This window comes from Neophocaena asiaeorientalis, unplaced genomic scaffold (genome assembly GCF_003031525.2).
Source record: "Neophocaena asiaeorientalis asiaeorientalis breed wild unplaced genomic scaffold, Neophocaena_asiaeorientalis_V1.1 scaffold89, whole genome shotgun sequence".
Taxonomy (NCBI): Eukaryota; Metazoa; Chordata; class Mammalia; order Artiodactyla; family Phocoenidae; genus Neophocaena; species Neophocaena asiaeorientalis.
In genome coordinates this window covers 9,471,467-9,488,875 of record NW_020172592.1, presented here as the reverse complement: position 1 = coordinate 9,488,875, position 17,409 = coordinate 9,471,467, and the positions used below count along the sequence as shown (strand labels likewise).

Sequence of the window (17,409 nt, the reverse complement as noted above, 5' to 3'; positions counted from 1 at the left end):
GGCACTCTTCCAAACTCATTTTACGAGGTCAGCATTACTCTGATATCAAAATCAGACAAGGACACCATAAGAAAAGAAAATCACAGGCCAACATTTCTGATAAACATAGATGCAAAAATCCTCAGCAAAATATTAGAAAACCAAATCCAATCATAATGTTGAAAGGATCATACACCATGATCAAATGGAATTTATTCCAGAAATACAAGGATGGTCCAACTTTTGTAAACCTGTCAATGTGATATACCACACTAACAAAATGAAGATTAAAAATCATATGATCAGCTCAATAGATGCAGAAAAAGGCATCTGACATAATTGAACATTTATTTACGATAAAACCTCTCAGTAAAGTGGGTATACAGTTTTGAATCATATTAAAATGTTGACTTTATCATATGCATATATATGTTTATATATCTGCTTAAAAATCAACTGTTTTGATTCATTTAAGAAAAAAATAGATGAGTTTTCTTGTGTGTGTATTCCCACCGTTCTGCTAAGAACAAAATACGTATGTTTGTAGGACCTATGAAATATGAGTTGTGTAATTCCGGTAGATTCTACACACGAGTTAAATGAATATATATATATATATATGAACAAAAAAAACACCCATGGTGCATAGGCTGCATCTGGGCCACAGATCCCATATGGGGGAACTGACCTGATTTTAAGAAAGTGGGACAGAGGGTGCTAACAAAATTCCTACTTCTGTGAGGATCTGTTCACAGACTGAGGCAGGTCTAGACCTGCAGGTGGTTGACTTCATTGTGAAGGTGGGGAAGTCTTGAACATGAAATAAAAATGAGTGGGTTTTAGTCATGCCATTAGCATTTATTTTGATTATTCACACTGTAATGTAAACATACACTTACTAGTTAGAGATTAATTCTGGGAGAGCTTTATGGAGAACACATGTCTTGAAAACGGCTTTCAGAAGGATAAGTTTCAACATCTTAAGACATAAAAGAATATCTGCAATGGGAATATTTTTGAAAAATTGAAGTATATATTCTAATTTCCCCCATTGCAATCTTCTGCCTCCCAGTACAAGCCAATCATGGCTCCAAGGCAGACAAGGGGGTTATTTGAGCTCTTTAGTTTGATGACAGGCTTTAAAACAAGCCATTATAAAGAGACAAGATGGATAATTCCTTTGGTCCCTGTGGCAGCCAAGAAAGTACACTGCTCAGAACTCCCTGTAAGAGAGAACCAGCTGCAAAGAGTACAGGCAGCTGATGGCCCCTAGCTGAAGCCCAGTCCCAGGGCAACTTGATGACTGGGTGTAGCAAGGACACTCAGATCTGGTCATTCCTTCCCAACGGGGAACTACCAATTGGGCTGCCTACCACTTCCTCAGAGTTACATCACATTCAGAGATTCTTCATCCCAAATATTCCTTCCTTCCCCCATCTCCTCCCATAGGTGTCAGACCTGTATAATACTCTTAAAGTATTCACCTGGCTACTTCTCCTCTCTCTCACCTTTATTTTTCACAGGCATTGCCTCCAAAGATTCTCTTGCATTTCTAATTCCATCCTGGTGTCTGTTTCCCAGAGGACCTGAACCGACTTAGCTCCTACTGAATTTGTCAAGTGCTAGATGTGAAGGGACATCTGAGATCTTCTTCCGTAGTGTAGGAGAGCTACTCCTATCCACTATGATGTCCTAGCATCAGGCAGTGATGAGAAAGAAGGATGTTATGTAGGGTAAGAAAAAGAAAAGCTCATCCTTCCTGGTCTGGAGAAGTGTGGACAGGAGTGAGAGGTAGGAGAGGCTAAGTGTGAGGAATGTACATGAACCTTCTGTTGGGAGAGGCACTCTGCCATGGGACAGAAGACCCCCTGCATGTTCTTGCTAAATGTGGCAAGTATTCAAAGCCTTGACTTTTCTTACCTGCATCATTTCTCAGGGTGGGATTGGCAGCAAGCAGCCTTAAGGGATGATGCAATGTATCCCTCTAGAGCAAAAAACAAAGCTTAAAATTAAAAGCAGTACGTTTCCCAAAATCAATGACTTTCAGCTGTGAATCAAACCCAAAATGTACTATTTACCGGAGGAGCAATTTGTCACCTCCATGGAACTTGGGGGACAAGAGAAACCAGTGCCAACATCATACTCATGCTACTTTCTGAGTTAAGAATAATAAGTCCTTTGTCACTGATCTAGGGATCTTGTGTCTTCTGCCAGCACCTATGAAACAGTAATAGGCTACCTCGTTAACTTGTGAGATAAAATCTCAGGCCTTGATACCTTCTCCCTCTTGGTTGCTTTAAAGCCCCAGAGCGTGGAAAAGTGGATAACAAGAAGAGCTTACTGTGGGTAGAATGACCCACATCTCACCTGGAAAAGTTAGAGGAGGCTACCATATAAATGGTCTGTATATCAACCTGGGACTAGGTCTCACCAAAGAAACCTGGTGACACAGTGAGAAACTAGGTAAACAGAACCCGGACATCAGCTCACAACGTACACAGGTGTCCCCAGTCAACACGCTGAGTTGACTAAAATTACCAGAAGTTCTTGTCCTCCTTGAGAAAAGAAGTGAAAGATAGTCAAGAGTGTCAGCCAGGTAACCTACCAGAAGAGGTGAAGTGGTACTACAGGCAGACTATGTGGGCTAAGAGTTTCTTGAGGGGGAGAGCCAGATCCTAGTGTAACTTACCACCAGGGATTTGGGAGTTGAGGTTGGATCATCAAGGCCTTGAGAAAAAATGAGATATTTTAATGGCATCATAATTCTACTGAAGACTCTAGGAGCCCAAGGACACTCTAAGGCATGGCTTGGATATGAAGACAGTCATTCACAGTGACAGGAGATCACACGTCTTCCTTCCTCCATATCCCTGTACACCATCCTCCCGAGAGACCTTGGGTGAGAGGCAGCACTTCGCCATCTGAGAGTCTGAGACTTAGTGTCCAAGAAGGACTACTTTGCCTAACTACAAGGTCTGTCACAGTCATTTCATCAGATCAAATGGTAATAAGAAGAGTTCAAGTGTTTTTTCCTGATACCCAGATTCTCAGAGCTTGTGAAAAAGACCTGGGCTTGATAAAGACAGTAAAGAAACTACAATTTTTCTGCCTATCCAAGTTGTAATACAAGTGGAGTATAGCTCTATCTTATAACATACAAGTAGTTGAGGGTAGCAAGGTAAAAATGTTTAAAAAGGCTCCATACATTAAGTTTTCTCAATTGTTATACAGCGTAGAATACACAAGAGATAATGCAGTTGCCTTGAATGTCAGGCTAAGGAGTTTTGGCTTCCTTCTGTACAAAGAATAGAGTCCTTGCAGGGGATTTTTAGGAGGGTAATAAAAGATTTAGTGAGGCTGTTTGGAAAGGTTCCTTCACTAATAAAATGTATCTATACATCTATCTATCTATCTATCTATCTATCTGACTGAAAGGAGAATGACAAGGGAAGGGGATTGGTATTAAACACCTGAATTAGGCTAGTCCCTTGGTGCAGGGATCATTTTTAACATAATGCAGAGAGAGCTTTGCATTGTACCAAATACAGTATCAACCACATGCCTCAAACATGGTAGATGATGAACAGACCAATGTAGCACATAAAATACTGATTACTGAGCTCCTTTTCATTTATTTCATTTATGGATCCTCTGAAAACATTCTGTAGTATTTTTCTGTGCTCTTTCATAAACTGTGGTAAAATGAATACAGTTTTAAAATCTCCTGTTTAGAAAAGCTTTGACTGCTAGGCTACATATAGACATGACAAACCAGAATAAATAAATTCAGTGTTTCAATGTGCGTCCTCACTAAACAGAATTAATTAGTTGCAGAAATGAGACATTCTCACATTTAAAAATAAACTCCAAGCTAATTTTCAGATTGCTACCAAGAATATATCTGCAATATCACTCCTGAGAGAGTAAAAGTGTTACAGTAAATGCCCATCTATGCACACATTTTAGGAACTAGTTTATATTTGACATATTATTCTACATATTATAATAGTCTGGTTAATAAACAACATAACCAAATACACACTTAAAATTTTAGAAGATGATGTTTCAAAAAATATATTAGCACTAAGATTATTTTGCATATAATTACATCTTTGAGGAATTAGATGACGTTTTATGATAATGTAACATAGAAAACCCTGCCCAAAGCATTTTGATAACTCAAAAATGTACCATCCCTAAGGAAATAATGTTGTAAACAGCTACTGAATTACTTTGAAAGCCACAAGAGTCTTTTTAACCGATATGTCCCTGAAAGACCTCACCTGAGTATTAACTAGCCTGAGCTCGGCTTTCTGAGATTTAAGGCCACATAGCGCAGAAAGGAGGAGAAAGAAGTACTGGCATCTGAGAACTCAGCAACTGTGGATGATAGTTGCCAACAAACTTGAAGGGGGTTGTGGAAAACATTTTTTAAGTTTATACCTTTTCCTGAATAAAGAACAATACGGATACAGGGAAAATTGTATAAAAAGTCATTTTATCTCCTATTTTTATCTTCTTACCCCTGGGGGCACATTCCTCTTCTGTTACTCTAATCTCTCAACCAAGGCCTGAACTTTTCCTTAAAGCGTTCCATTCTAAAAAGCCAAATAGCTCCTTTCTTTCCTCCTTTCACTTCCTTCCCCCACCCTCATTCCATCAAAAATGTCCTTCTAACAGTTCAGATGACTCCACATGGCTGGTTAAGCTAACTGATACTGCCGATGTGAATTCTATCTAGTCTCCTCAGTTCTACAAGAGTTATTGGCATTTTAAAGAAGATGGCTTGATAAATCAAAGACATTCTTTATTTGATAGAATTTTTAGGACTAAAAGGACTTTCATATATGTGGAATGTTACACATTTTGGGACAGGGGTAGACTGTTAAGTCTGGTAGGTTAGCTTGGTTCAGTCAAACTAAAAATTTTATAGCTGATTACCTTCATCAAAAGGTGCAGAGACCATGAAAAGATGCTCAACGTGACTAATTATTAGAGAAATGCAAATCAAAACCCCAATGAAGTATGACCTCACACCAGTCAGAACGGTTATCAACAAAAAGTCTGCAAATAACAGATGTTGGAGAGGTTGTAGAGAAAAGGGAACCCTCATTTGCTGTTGGGATCGTAAATTGGTGCAATCACTATGGAAAACAGTATGGAGGTACCTTAAAAAACTAGAAATACAGCTACCATATGATCCAGCAATTCCACTCCTGGGTATATACCCGGAAAAAATGAAAACACTAACTTGAAGATACATGCACCCCCAATGTTCATAGCAGTACTATTTATAATAGCCAAGACATGTAAGCAACCCAAGTGCCCGTCAATAGACCACTGGATTAAGATGTGGTATTTATACAATGGAATATTACTCAGTCATAAAAAAAATGAAATACTGCCATCTGCGGCAATGTGGATGGGCCCAGAGAATATTATGCTTAGTGAAATAAGTCAGACAGAGAAAGACAATATTATGATATCACTTATACGTGGACTCTAAAAACAAAAAATGTATATACAAAGCAGAAATAGACTCACAGACATAGAAAACAAACTTGTGGTTACCAAAGGGGAGAGGGAATCGGGGAGGAACCAACTGGGGGTATGGGTTTAACAGACACAAACTACTACATACAAAATAGATAAGCAATAAGGATTGACTGTACAGCTCAGGGAATTATACCCATTATCTTGTAGTAATCTATAATGGAATATAATCTGCAAAAATATTGAATTACTACTCTGTACACCTGAAACTAACAAAACACTGTAAATCAACAACACTTCAATTTTTTAAAAAAAAGTACAAAGACAGTTCAATGGGGGAATTGTTTTTTCAACAAATGGTACTGGAATAGCTGAACAAACACGTGCAAAAAAAATAAATCTCGACACATACTTCGCAGTGCACACAAACTAACTTCAAATGGATTATGGATCTAAATGTGAGAGTAAAGCCATGACATTCTGAAAGAAAATATTGGAAAAAAATCTTAGTGACCTTGTGTTTGGCAAAAATTTCCTAAATTTAATGCAAAAAACTTGAAATGTCAATAAATAGAACTTAATAAAAACCATTTATACCTGACGAAGGTCTTATATCTAAACAATATAAAGAAGTCTTACAACTTAATAATGAAAAGGTAAACAACTCAATAAAAATGGGCAAATAACTTGAATCGTCAGTTCCTCAAAGAACATATATGAATAACAAATAAGCACATCATTAGTCACTGAGGAAACATAATAAAAACCCTACAGTGAGATACATCTACATACCTGATAGAACAACTACTTCACTTTTCCATAAGCCTTTGAGGCAAGACAACTTTGAACTTAGCATTTTCATTTATTAAACTGGTAGGACGTTATAGTCAGCATAACTCAATGTCATCTGTCAATTACACATCATCCTGATGCTAACAGGAAAAAATTTTCAAGTTTACAAAATTGAAAGATGAGATAATTATCTGTATACTTCGTATCAGTGTTTTTTAGGAAGAGCTATGTCTTTGATTTTGGTATCTTAAAAAGGGAGTCCAGAGATTGGGATAGAGAGCACACAGGGTAAGACGGATAATCAGAGAGAAAGCCAAGAGGCACAGAAGAATGTTTCCAGGCCTTGACACCTCACGGAAGTTGCCGAGCTGAATTTTCAAACTGCTTTGGATTGCGGACTCCATTTTTATCTACCATTTTCTCCTTGTTTGAGCCAGAATATCCTTAAACTATTACCCTATGCCTGACCCATCAGTATAGGTTGGAAGCAGATAACTTGTTCCTTTAGTTTCACAGGGCCACAGATGGATAGGAACTGTACCCCCAAAGGGTATTTGATAGTATATCAAGAGCCTTATTCATACCTGACTTAGAAGCAGATGAGAAGATTGAGGACTTTTGAGCTGAAGGATAAGGCATTAGGGGCCCTTGAGATAGGGGTAAATGTATATTGCATTTGGGAGGAATGTGACGCTTTGGGGACCAGGAGATTTACACAGTCCTTGAAATATGCCCATACCCTAATCCTCAGAATCTGAAAATATGTTGCTACACAGCAAAGGGGACTTTAGCAATGTAACTAAGGTTACACACTTTAAAATAAGGAGATTAGCCTGGATTATGTGGGCGGGCCCAGTCTAATCACACAAACCCTTAAAGCAGTAACATTTCTCCAACCGGAGCCAGAGAAATGCAGCATGAGAGGAAGTCAGAGAGAGTCTAAGCTTCAGAAGGACTCAACAGCCCACTGCTGGCATTGAATATGGAGCAGGGACGGGATCTCAGTCCTGGAACGACAAGGAACAGAATTCTCCCAATTATCTGAATGAACTTGAAAGTGGATTCTTCACCAGAGCCCAGGCAGCTGATGCACTGATTTTGGTCTTTTGAGATCGTATGCAGAGAATCCAACTGAAACACAATGGGCCTGGACTTCTGATTTATGGAAATCACAAGATAATAAATTTGAGTTGTTTTAAGCTGCTTAAAAAAAAAAAAAAATGTAAAATTAAGAAACTCTTCAATTGTTCCTTCAAAATAGATTAAATTTATGGAATAATCTCCAAGGGGTCATCCTGCTTGTCTCCAGCTCTTTTTATTTTTCTGCTTGAATACTGAGCTTATAATTTTGTCTTTCCCTTCCCCCCAAACCTATTCTGAGCCACAAAGAAGAGACCTCCTACGATATGGAAACTCTTTCTGAATGCCCTAACCTGATTGCTCTAAGCCGACAGTCATGGTTGAGAGGTCACTTCTCATCACTTTTTCCAGATATCACTTTTCACTTAACTTCAGATATTTTGAAATGTCTTGGAATATTTGTTTGTAGGCTCATTTTGCATGTTTCTGTTTATTCCTTAATCTCTCTGCCTTCTCTGTGCTTTCATTGTGTATTAGTCTGCTCAGGCTGCTGTAAAAAAAACACCATAGACTGGGTGACTTGCACATCAGACAATTCATTTTATTTCTCACGGTGCTGGTGGCTGGGTAGTCCAAGATCAGGGGACTGGCCACTTCAGTCCTGGTGAGAGCCCTCTTCCTGTCTTGCAGGTAACCACCTTCTTGCTGTGACTTGTCTCTTTCTTTTTTTTGTTAAATTAGTTTTTCTTTTTATGTACTATCATTGCTACATCACTGCAGCTCCTCTGAATCAAAGCGTGGCTTTTCAATGCCATCCTGACCAGAAGTCCCAAGATTCATAATTAGAAGTACTTTTCACAACACTCAAAACACTTGAAAAAAAAATTTTAAAGCTACACTCTTGTTGAGTGTCTCAGTGCATAAGGTAAAATGAAGATGTGGAATTTTCCCAATGAAAACATCTTCTGAGAACAAATATAATTCAATTTTTATTGATCTACATAACCTAATGGCATTATTAAGCAACCATCCACTGCCTGGCTCATCGTTCTGAATAAAAAGGGGTGCAGACTTTTGTTCCCTTTGAATAATAGGTAAGCGATTTCTAATCCCCACAAATGTTTCTCTACTTTTCCTCGACTAATGACTGAGTATGGATCTAAAAAGCAGTTTCAGTGGGTTCATCAAATACTACACTAAAAGTAGGCCCTGTATTGTAAATAAATGCAAGTGTGAAACATGCATAAGCAGTAAAGGTACTGTCATATCACAAAGTTGCCAGAAACACGTCCCAGGCTGCTGCCAAAATCTTCCTTTAAAACATCGGAACTAATTACTTACCGATACAATAAAATTGGCCTTGAAAACAAAACTCCCCAAAGAAGGAGTCATTTAACACTAAATCTCATTTAAATGACCTCCCCAAGTTCTTATAAAAAATAGCAGAGAAAACAGCAATTCAGATACCAGTCGAGGCTCGTAAAAATCGTAAACACCCTGTTAGTTACCATTTTAAAGGCATTCATTCTCCGTATCTCTTACCTGGATGATGCAGCTTTGAAAGGGATTTCTGGATGCTGGTCCTAGAAACATGATGTAACATAAACAAATCCAACTGCTGCAAGGTATTGACATGAACGAGCTCTCCTTCTTAAGAAAGTTGACTTACACATTTGAAATGGAAGAGAACTGAATTCTTTTCTAACTTCTTAAAAATTAGTGCTTGTCTAACATTGTATGTTTACGTTCAGCTTGACATGTTATGAAACTGGGCTTCAACTGCCAAAAAGTGAGAAAACACTCCTCGGACAGCACTCAAGGGTTTACAAATATTTATTTCTTTATCCTCTAAGTTGAACTAAATAGAAATTATACATAATGGTACAAATTCTGCAGTGTACAGTGGCAGATTCATGCAACAGTCAAAGAGACCCATTGTCAATGGTCTTTGCAGCTTGCCACCAGATGGTAATAAGTCTCATGGCTTATCATCAGTAAGAAGAAACAATATGGCACATGCTGTGATGGACATAGGCAAGCAAATAAAAGGAAGCCATACAGACAAAAATACCCCAATACAGTCCTCTAGCTCGTAACTAAGCCAGTTAGACACAAACAGAACACACTGAGTTTATAATGAAAGCCAAAGAGATAACGCTATCTTCCCAACAAAAATAAAATAAACGTACCAGCTTACATAACATACTACAATCAAAAGTGTTTCTGGAAAATCTATTATTTATATCTGATTCAAATGCAACAGTTGTTGGCCTGAAAAATGAGCACTGCTTTTGAAGAAGTACCTCAATGTGATACTTTGCTCTAAGAAAAATAACAGTAACTCCTTACAGGCATCATGACTGTGGCACTTTCTCTTGGGATCTCAAATACCTATACAGTGCTAAGTGATATTTTTCGTAAAGATTATTTATTTATTTATTTATTTATTTACTTTTGCGGTACGCAGGCCTCCCACTGCCGTGGCCTCTCCCGTTGCGGAGCACAGGCTCCGGATGCGCAGGCTCAGCGGCCATGGCTCGTGGGCCCAGCCGCTCCGCGGCATGTGGGATCTTCCCGGACCGGGGCACGAACCCGTCTCCCCTGCATCGGCAGGCGGACTCTCAACCACTGCGCCACCAGGGAAGCCCGCTAAGTGATATTTTTAATACATCAGTCAGGCTGAAGACAATTCATTTCAAGGACAACAGCTGCTGTGTTTGTTTCATGCTTACCACTAACACTCCAAACGATTTACTGTAATTTACAAATTTTACAAATGTTCATAATAACTATGAAGATTTACAAAACCCTACACCCTATAGCGAATATTACACACTTGATTAAAAACATCCTAAGTATTTAACTAACTTTAGGAAGGAAAAAACTCTAAAATATATATGGAATTGCAACTTACTAAGCAGGCAAAGACTTTCTGCTCCCTTTTTGCTAGAGCTCTTATGGGTGTTTATTACTATTTTTAAATCCTGTTTCTCCAAGTTGATAGCTTTGCACTGAAATATTCAGTAATAACCACAAAAGAAAACATTAGCAATGTAGAAGGCTAGATGTGGAAGAGACGTTACAAATCATAAAGTAAGATCCATTCAAGTTGTAATCCTTCTAGTTAACAAATCTCCATCTCTAGCTCAATGGGTGACACAAAACTGAAAACAGAGGTGCACACTGTCCTATGCCAAACTCATTCTATTCACAGGTCCTCTCCCTTCCCAGAGAATAACATAGAAGACAGCTGAAGAAGCAGGAGACTGACCCCACATGGAGGTGTCCCTTTGAATCTAGGATGGGTAGTTATGGGTTATGATTCTTTCTCAGCTGTGTGTTCCCAGAGGGCATGGGGTCTGGCGAAAATGTGCTGGTGTCAAGGCAGGTGACTAAGTATGTGCCCTTCCTGAGTTCAAGAAAAAGGGGATAAAAAGGATCAATTCACCTGTGATTTTCCAAGCTTGGGCATGTCGCAAAGGAGATTCTAAATTTGATTTCTAATGCCAGACAGAACAAAAGATTGCAAATATGTTTTTGTGGTTATGTTTCAGATTCTCAAGAAGGACAGGACAGCATAGGTTGTTGGTTTGTCTTTTGAGAGGGCAATGGAGATTTATCTTAAAGTATGTCATGATGTGTGTGTGTGTGTGTGTGTGTGTGTGTGTGTGTGTGTGTGTGTGTGAGACTGTGTACCTGCACTCACGTAGGGGGGGAGAAATGAGGAGGGAGGAGCCAGCGGCAGAGAGACAGAGAGAGAGACAGAAACTGAGAAAACAGAAAAATGTGTGTGAAATTTAGTGCTCTCCCTAAACTGTGAACTTGTGTCCTCAAAATTTTCTTACCAGGCTTCTTTCAAGTTAGCATTTTAAAAAGCTTCTTTCTTTTTCTTGTTAAAATAGTCATCTCATTTTAGTTGAACAGCTTGTAGGACCATTTATTCTTAAGACTTACGTCATAGAAAAGTTATTTTCCTTAGTCTTCTCTCTTCAGTTACCAAATATTTTAGCTCACAATTGACGTCACTGCTATCATTATTATTAAATGCTTGTGTGTGTTATTTAAAGTGATAACTACTTATACGGCAACTGCCTTATTTTTAAAAAATTTTGAATTCAGGAGAAAATCCTACTTTCTCTTCTCTTGTGTTAATGGAAGAATATTTTCAATTATGCTTTGCCTTATCTGTTCACTTTGAGTATTTCAGACATAAAGTTTGCTAAGGACCCTCCCTGTGATTTGTGGTTATGGCTCTATTTCTCCACGTTGGGCAGGCTTTTATTGAAACATATACAGTTTTCGGTTAATACTGGTGGGCAGCAATGACCTCCAGTGGATTTCTAGGTAAATAACAACTGCATTTTTCAGAGAATGTTAACTTCTGATATACTTGTTTCCTTTAGGACTTTTGGAGCTTGGCAGCTTATTGAATGAACTTTCCAAACTTTCTTAAATTTGTTAATGTTTGAATGAAATTGCAAACCATCACAAGTTATCAACACTTTAACTTTCTTAAATGTATAGCCTATAAGCTAATTTTGAAAACTGAAGTTAACGTTATTCACAATTAACATTTAAATATTCATAATTGTTTTCATGTGTAATTCACTTGCTTTTAGTTTGTGGTTAAATGAAAACTCTCAGAATTTCATATTTTAGAAAGTTAATGGCTAAATAAAACAGAAGAAAAAACTTCAGGAAATAAGCATTCTCGAAAATAAAAACTTCTGATAAGATTTATAAGAAAAAAGTTAAGGTGCTCTAAACATCTCAGTAGTTAAGTGAACCTCATGAAACAATTTTCCTATTTGTTAATATAAAATTGAAAGGAAATTTTGGTATCTGAGAGCAGACTGCTTTACTTATTTTTAAATAATAAAACATGTTTCTGGAATATCTTTTAAATTTCACGGAAGACTATTTAAAAGGCATAAAATTTAAGTTTTAATAGAGCTTCAGTGCCGTAGTATCTTCATTTTGGGCTTGTGAGGTAATAATAAACATATTATCTCCACTTTAAAACATGATATAAGTATTAACACATTTTTACTCCAGTTAGTTTTTTTCTGAAAATGAGCTAGATACAGTTACTGAGAAACTGGTTTCAGATCTTTACTGCACAATCCATAGAATTAAAAAAAAGAGAGAGAATATACCTTTTCTACCACAAGAGGGCAGCAAAAATGTTTTCAGTTAGAGTCTGTCACTCCAGCTGTTCTGACATATTTTGCTGTTTTTCTGAGTAGTTACCTTGACTTTCTTCTCTCTGCACTGGAGTGAAATTGAAAGAATGTGTTTTCATCCTGAAACAGGACTATCGTGAATGTGGTTTAATGAATGTTTTATGAAAAGCACAAGCCTCAAGGTGACCACAATTTTTCCTTCATGGTTTACGATAATTACAACACACCTGCTTCATAAAGCTCATGGCTTAGACAACACTCACACAATAATTCTTAAAGACTACAGATGGTTCACACGAGAATGTTAAAGTATCTGATATTCTATATATTTTACATCGTGGTGGAAAGGCAAAATTCAGAAGGATTAAAACGTATATTTTTGCCATGATTATGAAAATCTCTAATTTTTCAGCAATATTGCAATAATCTTAAGTCTTCCCAGGGTAAAATGATAATTGCCATGGAAAAGCAGACAAGTACTCAAAGCTACAGCTATGGTCACCTTTTGATAAATATAATGTGAAATCATCAAGCAATAACGTTTTTAAAAAATTAGGTAATTTTATGTACGGTTCAACCAGTCAAATGAGTATATAGAATAATTTATCATAACACCTTTATAGTCCTTTCTGTATTACAGAAATCTCTTTTAAGTAATGCAAAGAAGGTGGATGGTTTCTCTTTCTCTTTTTTTTTGGTTTCTAAATATAAATTCTTCAGAAGCCAGTAGCTGGTTTTGCCCCATCAGGAGTCCAGCACATGCCTAGGCAGGCGATAATGCTCGGCTTTGGGACGGAGCTTTTTTTCCTGTGGGTTGGCATACTTCCACTTGGAAGGGGACATTTTAAGCTTTTTTCTCTTTTTATCCGTGCACCATACCTTTTCACAGTATTCTTCTACTCTCTGGAAGTTGCTATAACCAATCAGCTGCAAGAATTCCTTGTACCAGGGTTTGGTTCCGTGTGGGATGCTGCTCTGAACGGGACAAGGCGTCTTGTGAGGCCCGTCCTCTTCGTAGTCTTTGGTAAACATTTCCTCCACTCTCTCCTCTTCCACAACCTCCAGGGTGATTTTACGGATTGTATGGACAAAACTATGTTCTACTGTCTGGCAAAAATAGGTCCCAGCATCCACTTTGCGTACCCTTAGGAAGAGTAAACCGAGGTCCATCTTAACCATTCTGTCATCTGTCTTCACCTGCAAGAACAAGAAAATCAACGGCACTGAAGTATTATCCAGGACAAAAGAACGCCAACCTATAACCCTTTCCACTATCTAGAATTTTTTCATTTTTGTTATCGTATGATGAAATCCTAAAAATCATATATATAATTATATATATTATATACCTATTATATGAGTATATTAACTATATATTATATAAATGATGTTAGTATTTTATTTATAATTCATATTTTAATACATATATTTCTTTTATATTATATTTATATTGTTATACTATATATAAATATAGTATAAATATATATGAGAAAGAAGTAATAACATCAGGTATGTATGTGTGTGTCCTGAACTTATTTATATTGAGATCACTTCATATCAATGACTTTGAGGTCAATTTACATCAGTATTGTTAAGAGCAAACTGAGAGAGCTTTCTCCCAGTTCAGCATAGCACTCAAAGTTTGAGTGAAATGAATATTTGTCAAATTTAATTTCTTTTGTAATGCCAGAACAAATGCCATTTCTCACATTATTAGTTGAGGGGTTCTTATGTTTCCCAGATCGTAATGCTCAATGTACCTACAAGGACCTGTGTTGAGAGAGCTGGGATACCTATACTCTCTCTCCTTACCGAAAAAAAACCCCCCAAAATCCATCCATTACATTTCACTGTTTTTTGCTACGTATTTCATGACTGTTTCTTGGACCTTATCTCATGGCAGTCTCCCCCAAATCCTTCTTCTTTCTGTTCCTGCTTTCATGCCCAACTTCATTCTGTTTCAGGACCTAGAGGGACTCCCATACGGCTGGTTCCTTCTCAGCCCGAAAGGCTGAACCAAATGTCATTTCTCCAGGCCTCCTTCACGCCCAATGTCAAAGTATCTCCTTCCCTTAATACCATCATTTCACCTGTTAACCTTTGTACACCCGAGCCTGCAACATTACCTGCAAATACATAACAACAGTCCTGTAATAAGTTTTCTTTTACCTGGTATCTTTCTCCTTTATGTCAACATATGGGCGCTATTTTACTCTTCAAAGTCCACTCCTTTTCGTCATGCTCCTGATTGAGAACTTATTCAGACTCTACCGCTCCTCTGAGTAGGTGAGCATTGCTCAAGGAACCAGATTCTGCCTTTCTCATTGTCTATCCCAAAGCAGCTTAATGTGGTGTTTCTCACTAGGGTTGGTGGAAGAGGAACACTTCTGGAGATGAATGAATTTTCTAGAAGGATTTCTTAATGTGTTTATTTTCATGATAATCAATATAAATTAATAAACTCTATTTGGGATCGTGTGGAAGATCAACCTCATTGTGAGTCTTTGTGTTGATTCTGAACCATTTTTAAAGCTTGAATAGTTTCCAGCTGCTGAGAACAAAGGTAAATTTAATATGTTACTGATACATTCCAGCCATATGAAAACCAAACAACAACTCTACATACTAATGTACTTAAAAAGTTTTGAGGTCACTTGAACAACGTGTGTGGGGACTGCGTCATCATATGGCACAAGGTGCTGTGGATAGATGTTTTACACACACACACGTACACACACGTATGTGGTAGTCTGTATTCCAAAATACGTTCATGGAGATACCTTATTTCAGCGAAAAAAAGTCATCACATTAAATAAACATTTAAATGATGCATATATTTATTTGTAAATTTATTTTCATTCTATATTTGAATAATAGCTATGAGCATAAAGAATGCATTTCTGGTTTTAGTCTTGTGAATATTTAATAAACATTCTAAGTGGTGATGGCAGCCCAAGAAAATGTTTTACTTTTAAGGGCAGGTGGTGGGGGGAACCTATACAATACTAGAATCAAACCTCCCTCCTCACAACTGCCACTGCTCTTGGCCCCTGAGCTCTCCCCTTACTTCGCACTTCCAGGTCTTATTCTGGTCTTAGTCTTTCTTTCCATTAGTTGAACTCCTTTCTGTTGTTGGGAACTCCACCCATCCATTACTTAAAAAAATTCCTTCTAGGCTTAAATTTCCCCTTCTTAAATGAATACTTTCTTTACAGCCCACAAAAATCTTTTGTTTCTTTTCGTAACTCAATAGCATTCACATCTGTAGTACATAAGTTGGTATTTTTATTCCTCTTCAAATTATTTTTCCATACAATTTTTATCTCTTGAACCATATACTAAGTTTCACAATGGCAAAGGCCTATCTCCTAATCACTCTGAATATTCCACAGTGAGTGCTCAGAACACACTGAAAAATGAGAACATACTAATTAGTTCATAGTGCACAAACATGCAAAACAATGGGGTATACCCGTAAAGATACATCCAAAAGTTATTCACTTCTTCTAGGTAAGTTCAATAATGACTTGGATAGAGAGGAAACAAGCATGATTTCAGGAGCAGTTACTAACTAATGAAAGAAGAGGTCTGTGCTCCACAGATACATAGAAAACACAGTTCCAGGACACTGTCTTCCCCTGAAAAGAATCTGCATACAAACATCATCACGAACATGATCCTTTGATCTCTCCCTACTATACCTCCTGTGAGAGTGAATAATACATGAGAAAACACGAAAGTCATCTAGCCTAGTTTCTGGAATAGAGCAAGCAGTCTATGAAAGTGTTTTGAAATAAAGCAAAAATAGAAATGAATACAAACCTTTCATCACTGGATGAGAAGTAGTTTCTTGTTTTTTGTTTTCTGTTTCCAAGTCTGGTATAAAAAGCAGGTGTTTCTTTCATAATCAGAAACCCAAGTTTGAGAAACTGCACTGTGTATAGATAAAGTCCAGACTGGTTCAAAAATGTGGAAGCACGACAATTACAATGAGGATTGTCCTACATCATTGACTTGCATGTTATAGATAGTGCCTGTCTTGGAATTTTGGTCTCCCCTCCTGGTTACAGTGAATCGTAAATTTAGGAAAAGATGTTTTAACTCTTGAGTCTGGACAGCTGTACCCTATGAAGGTTAAACTGCTTTGACAGTTAAATATATCTTCCATGGCCTATGATAAAAATACGCCTAAAAATAAAAAATGACTTAGAAATTTGGATTTGAATTCTTTCCACAATTTAATCTTTCCCCTTTTGTTAACATGGATATCTTCAACATCAAATCTTTATTACAGAATTGTTTTCATCCAGCTGTTCTGTCTGCAGACCAGATTTCCTTGGTCAAGAAGATGGTACAGGGACTTCCCTGGTGGCGCAGTGGTTAAGAATCCTCCTGCCAATGCAGGAGACATGGGTTCGAGCCCTGGCCAGGGAAGATCCCATATGCCGCGGAGCAACTGAGCCTGTGTGCCACAACTGCTGAGCCTGTGCTCTGGAGCCCGCGAGCCACAGCTACTGAGCCCACGTGCTGCAACTGCTGAAGCCCACGCGCCTAGAGCCCGTGCTCCGCAGCAGGAAAGGCCACCGCAATGAAAGGCCCGCGCGCCACAACGAAGAGTGGCCCCCGCTCGCCGCAACTAGAGAAAGTCCGCGCACAGTGGCGAAGACCCAATGCAGCCAAAAAATAAATAAATTTATTAAAATAAAAAGAAGATGGTACATAATACATCACTTTATCAAATATTCTTATAGGCAATCTATAAAAACAAAATTTCTTACTGAAAATGGTTTTAATATTTTTAGCTATAAGGATTGATTCAGTATGTTTCATAATGTCAAATAAAAAAAGTAATTGAACAAAAACCCTGCACATCTGGTAGCTA

General features: G+C 37.8%; 1 protein-coding gene across 1 annotated transcript in view; it reads right to left on the bottom strand.

The window, feature by feature from the left end:
• Positions 1 to 13,059: 13,059 nt before the first annotated feature.
• Positions 13,060 to 17,409, bottom strand: part of SEMA3E (semaphorin 3E) — a 257,351-nt gene continuing 253,001 nt past the window's right edge. The window contains exon 17 of the mRNA XM_024738432.1: positions 13,060 to 13,724. Within this exon, the coding sequence (XP_024594200.1) occupies positions 13,272 to 13,724 (453 nt within the window). The 3' untranslated portion in view covers positions 13,060 to 13,271. The remainder of the gene's footprint in view (positions 13,725 to 17,409) is intronic.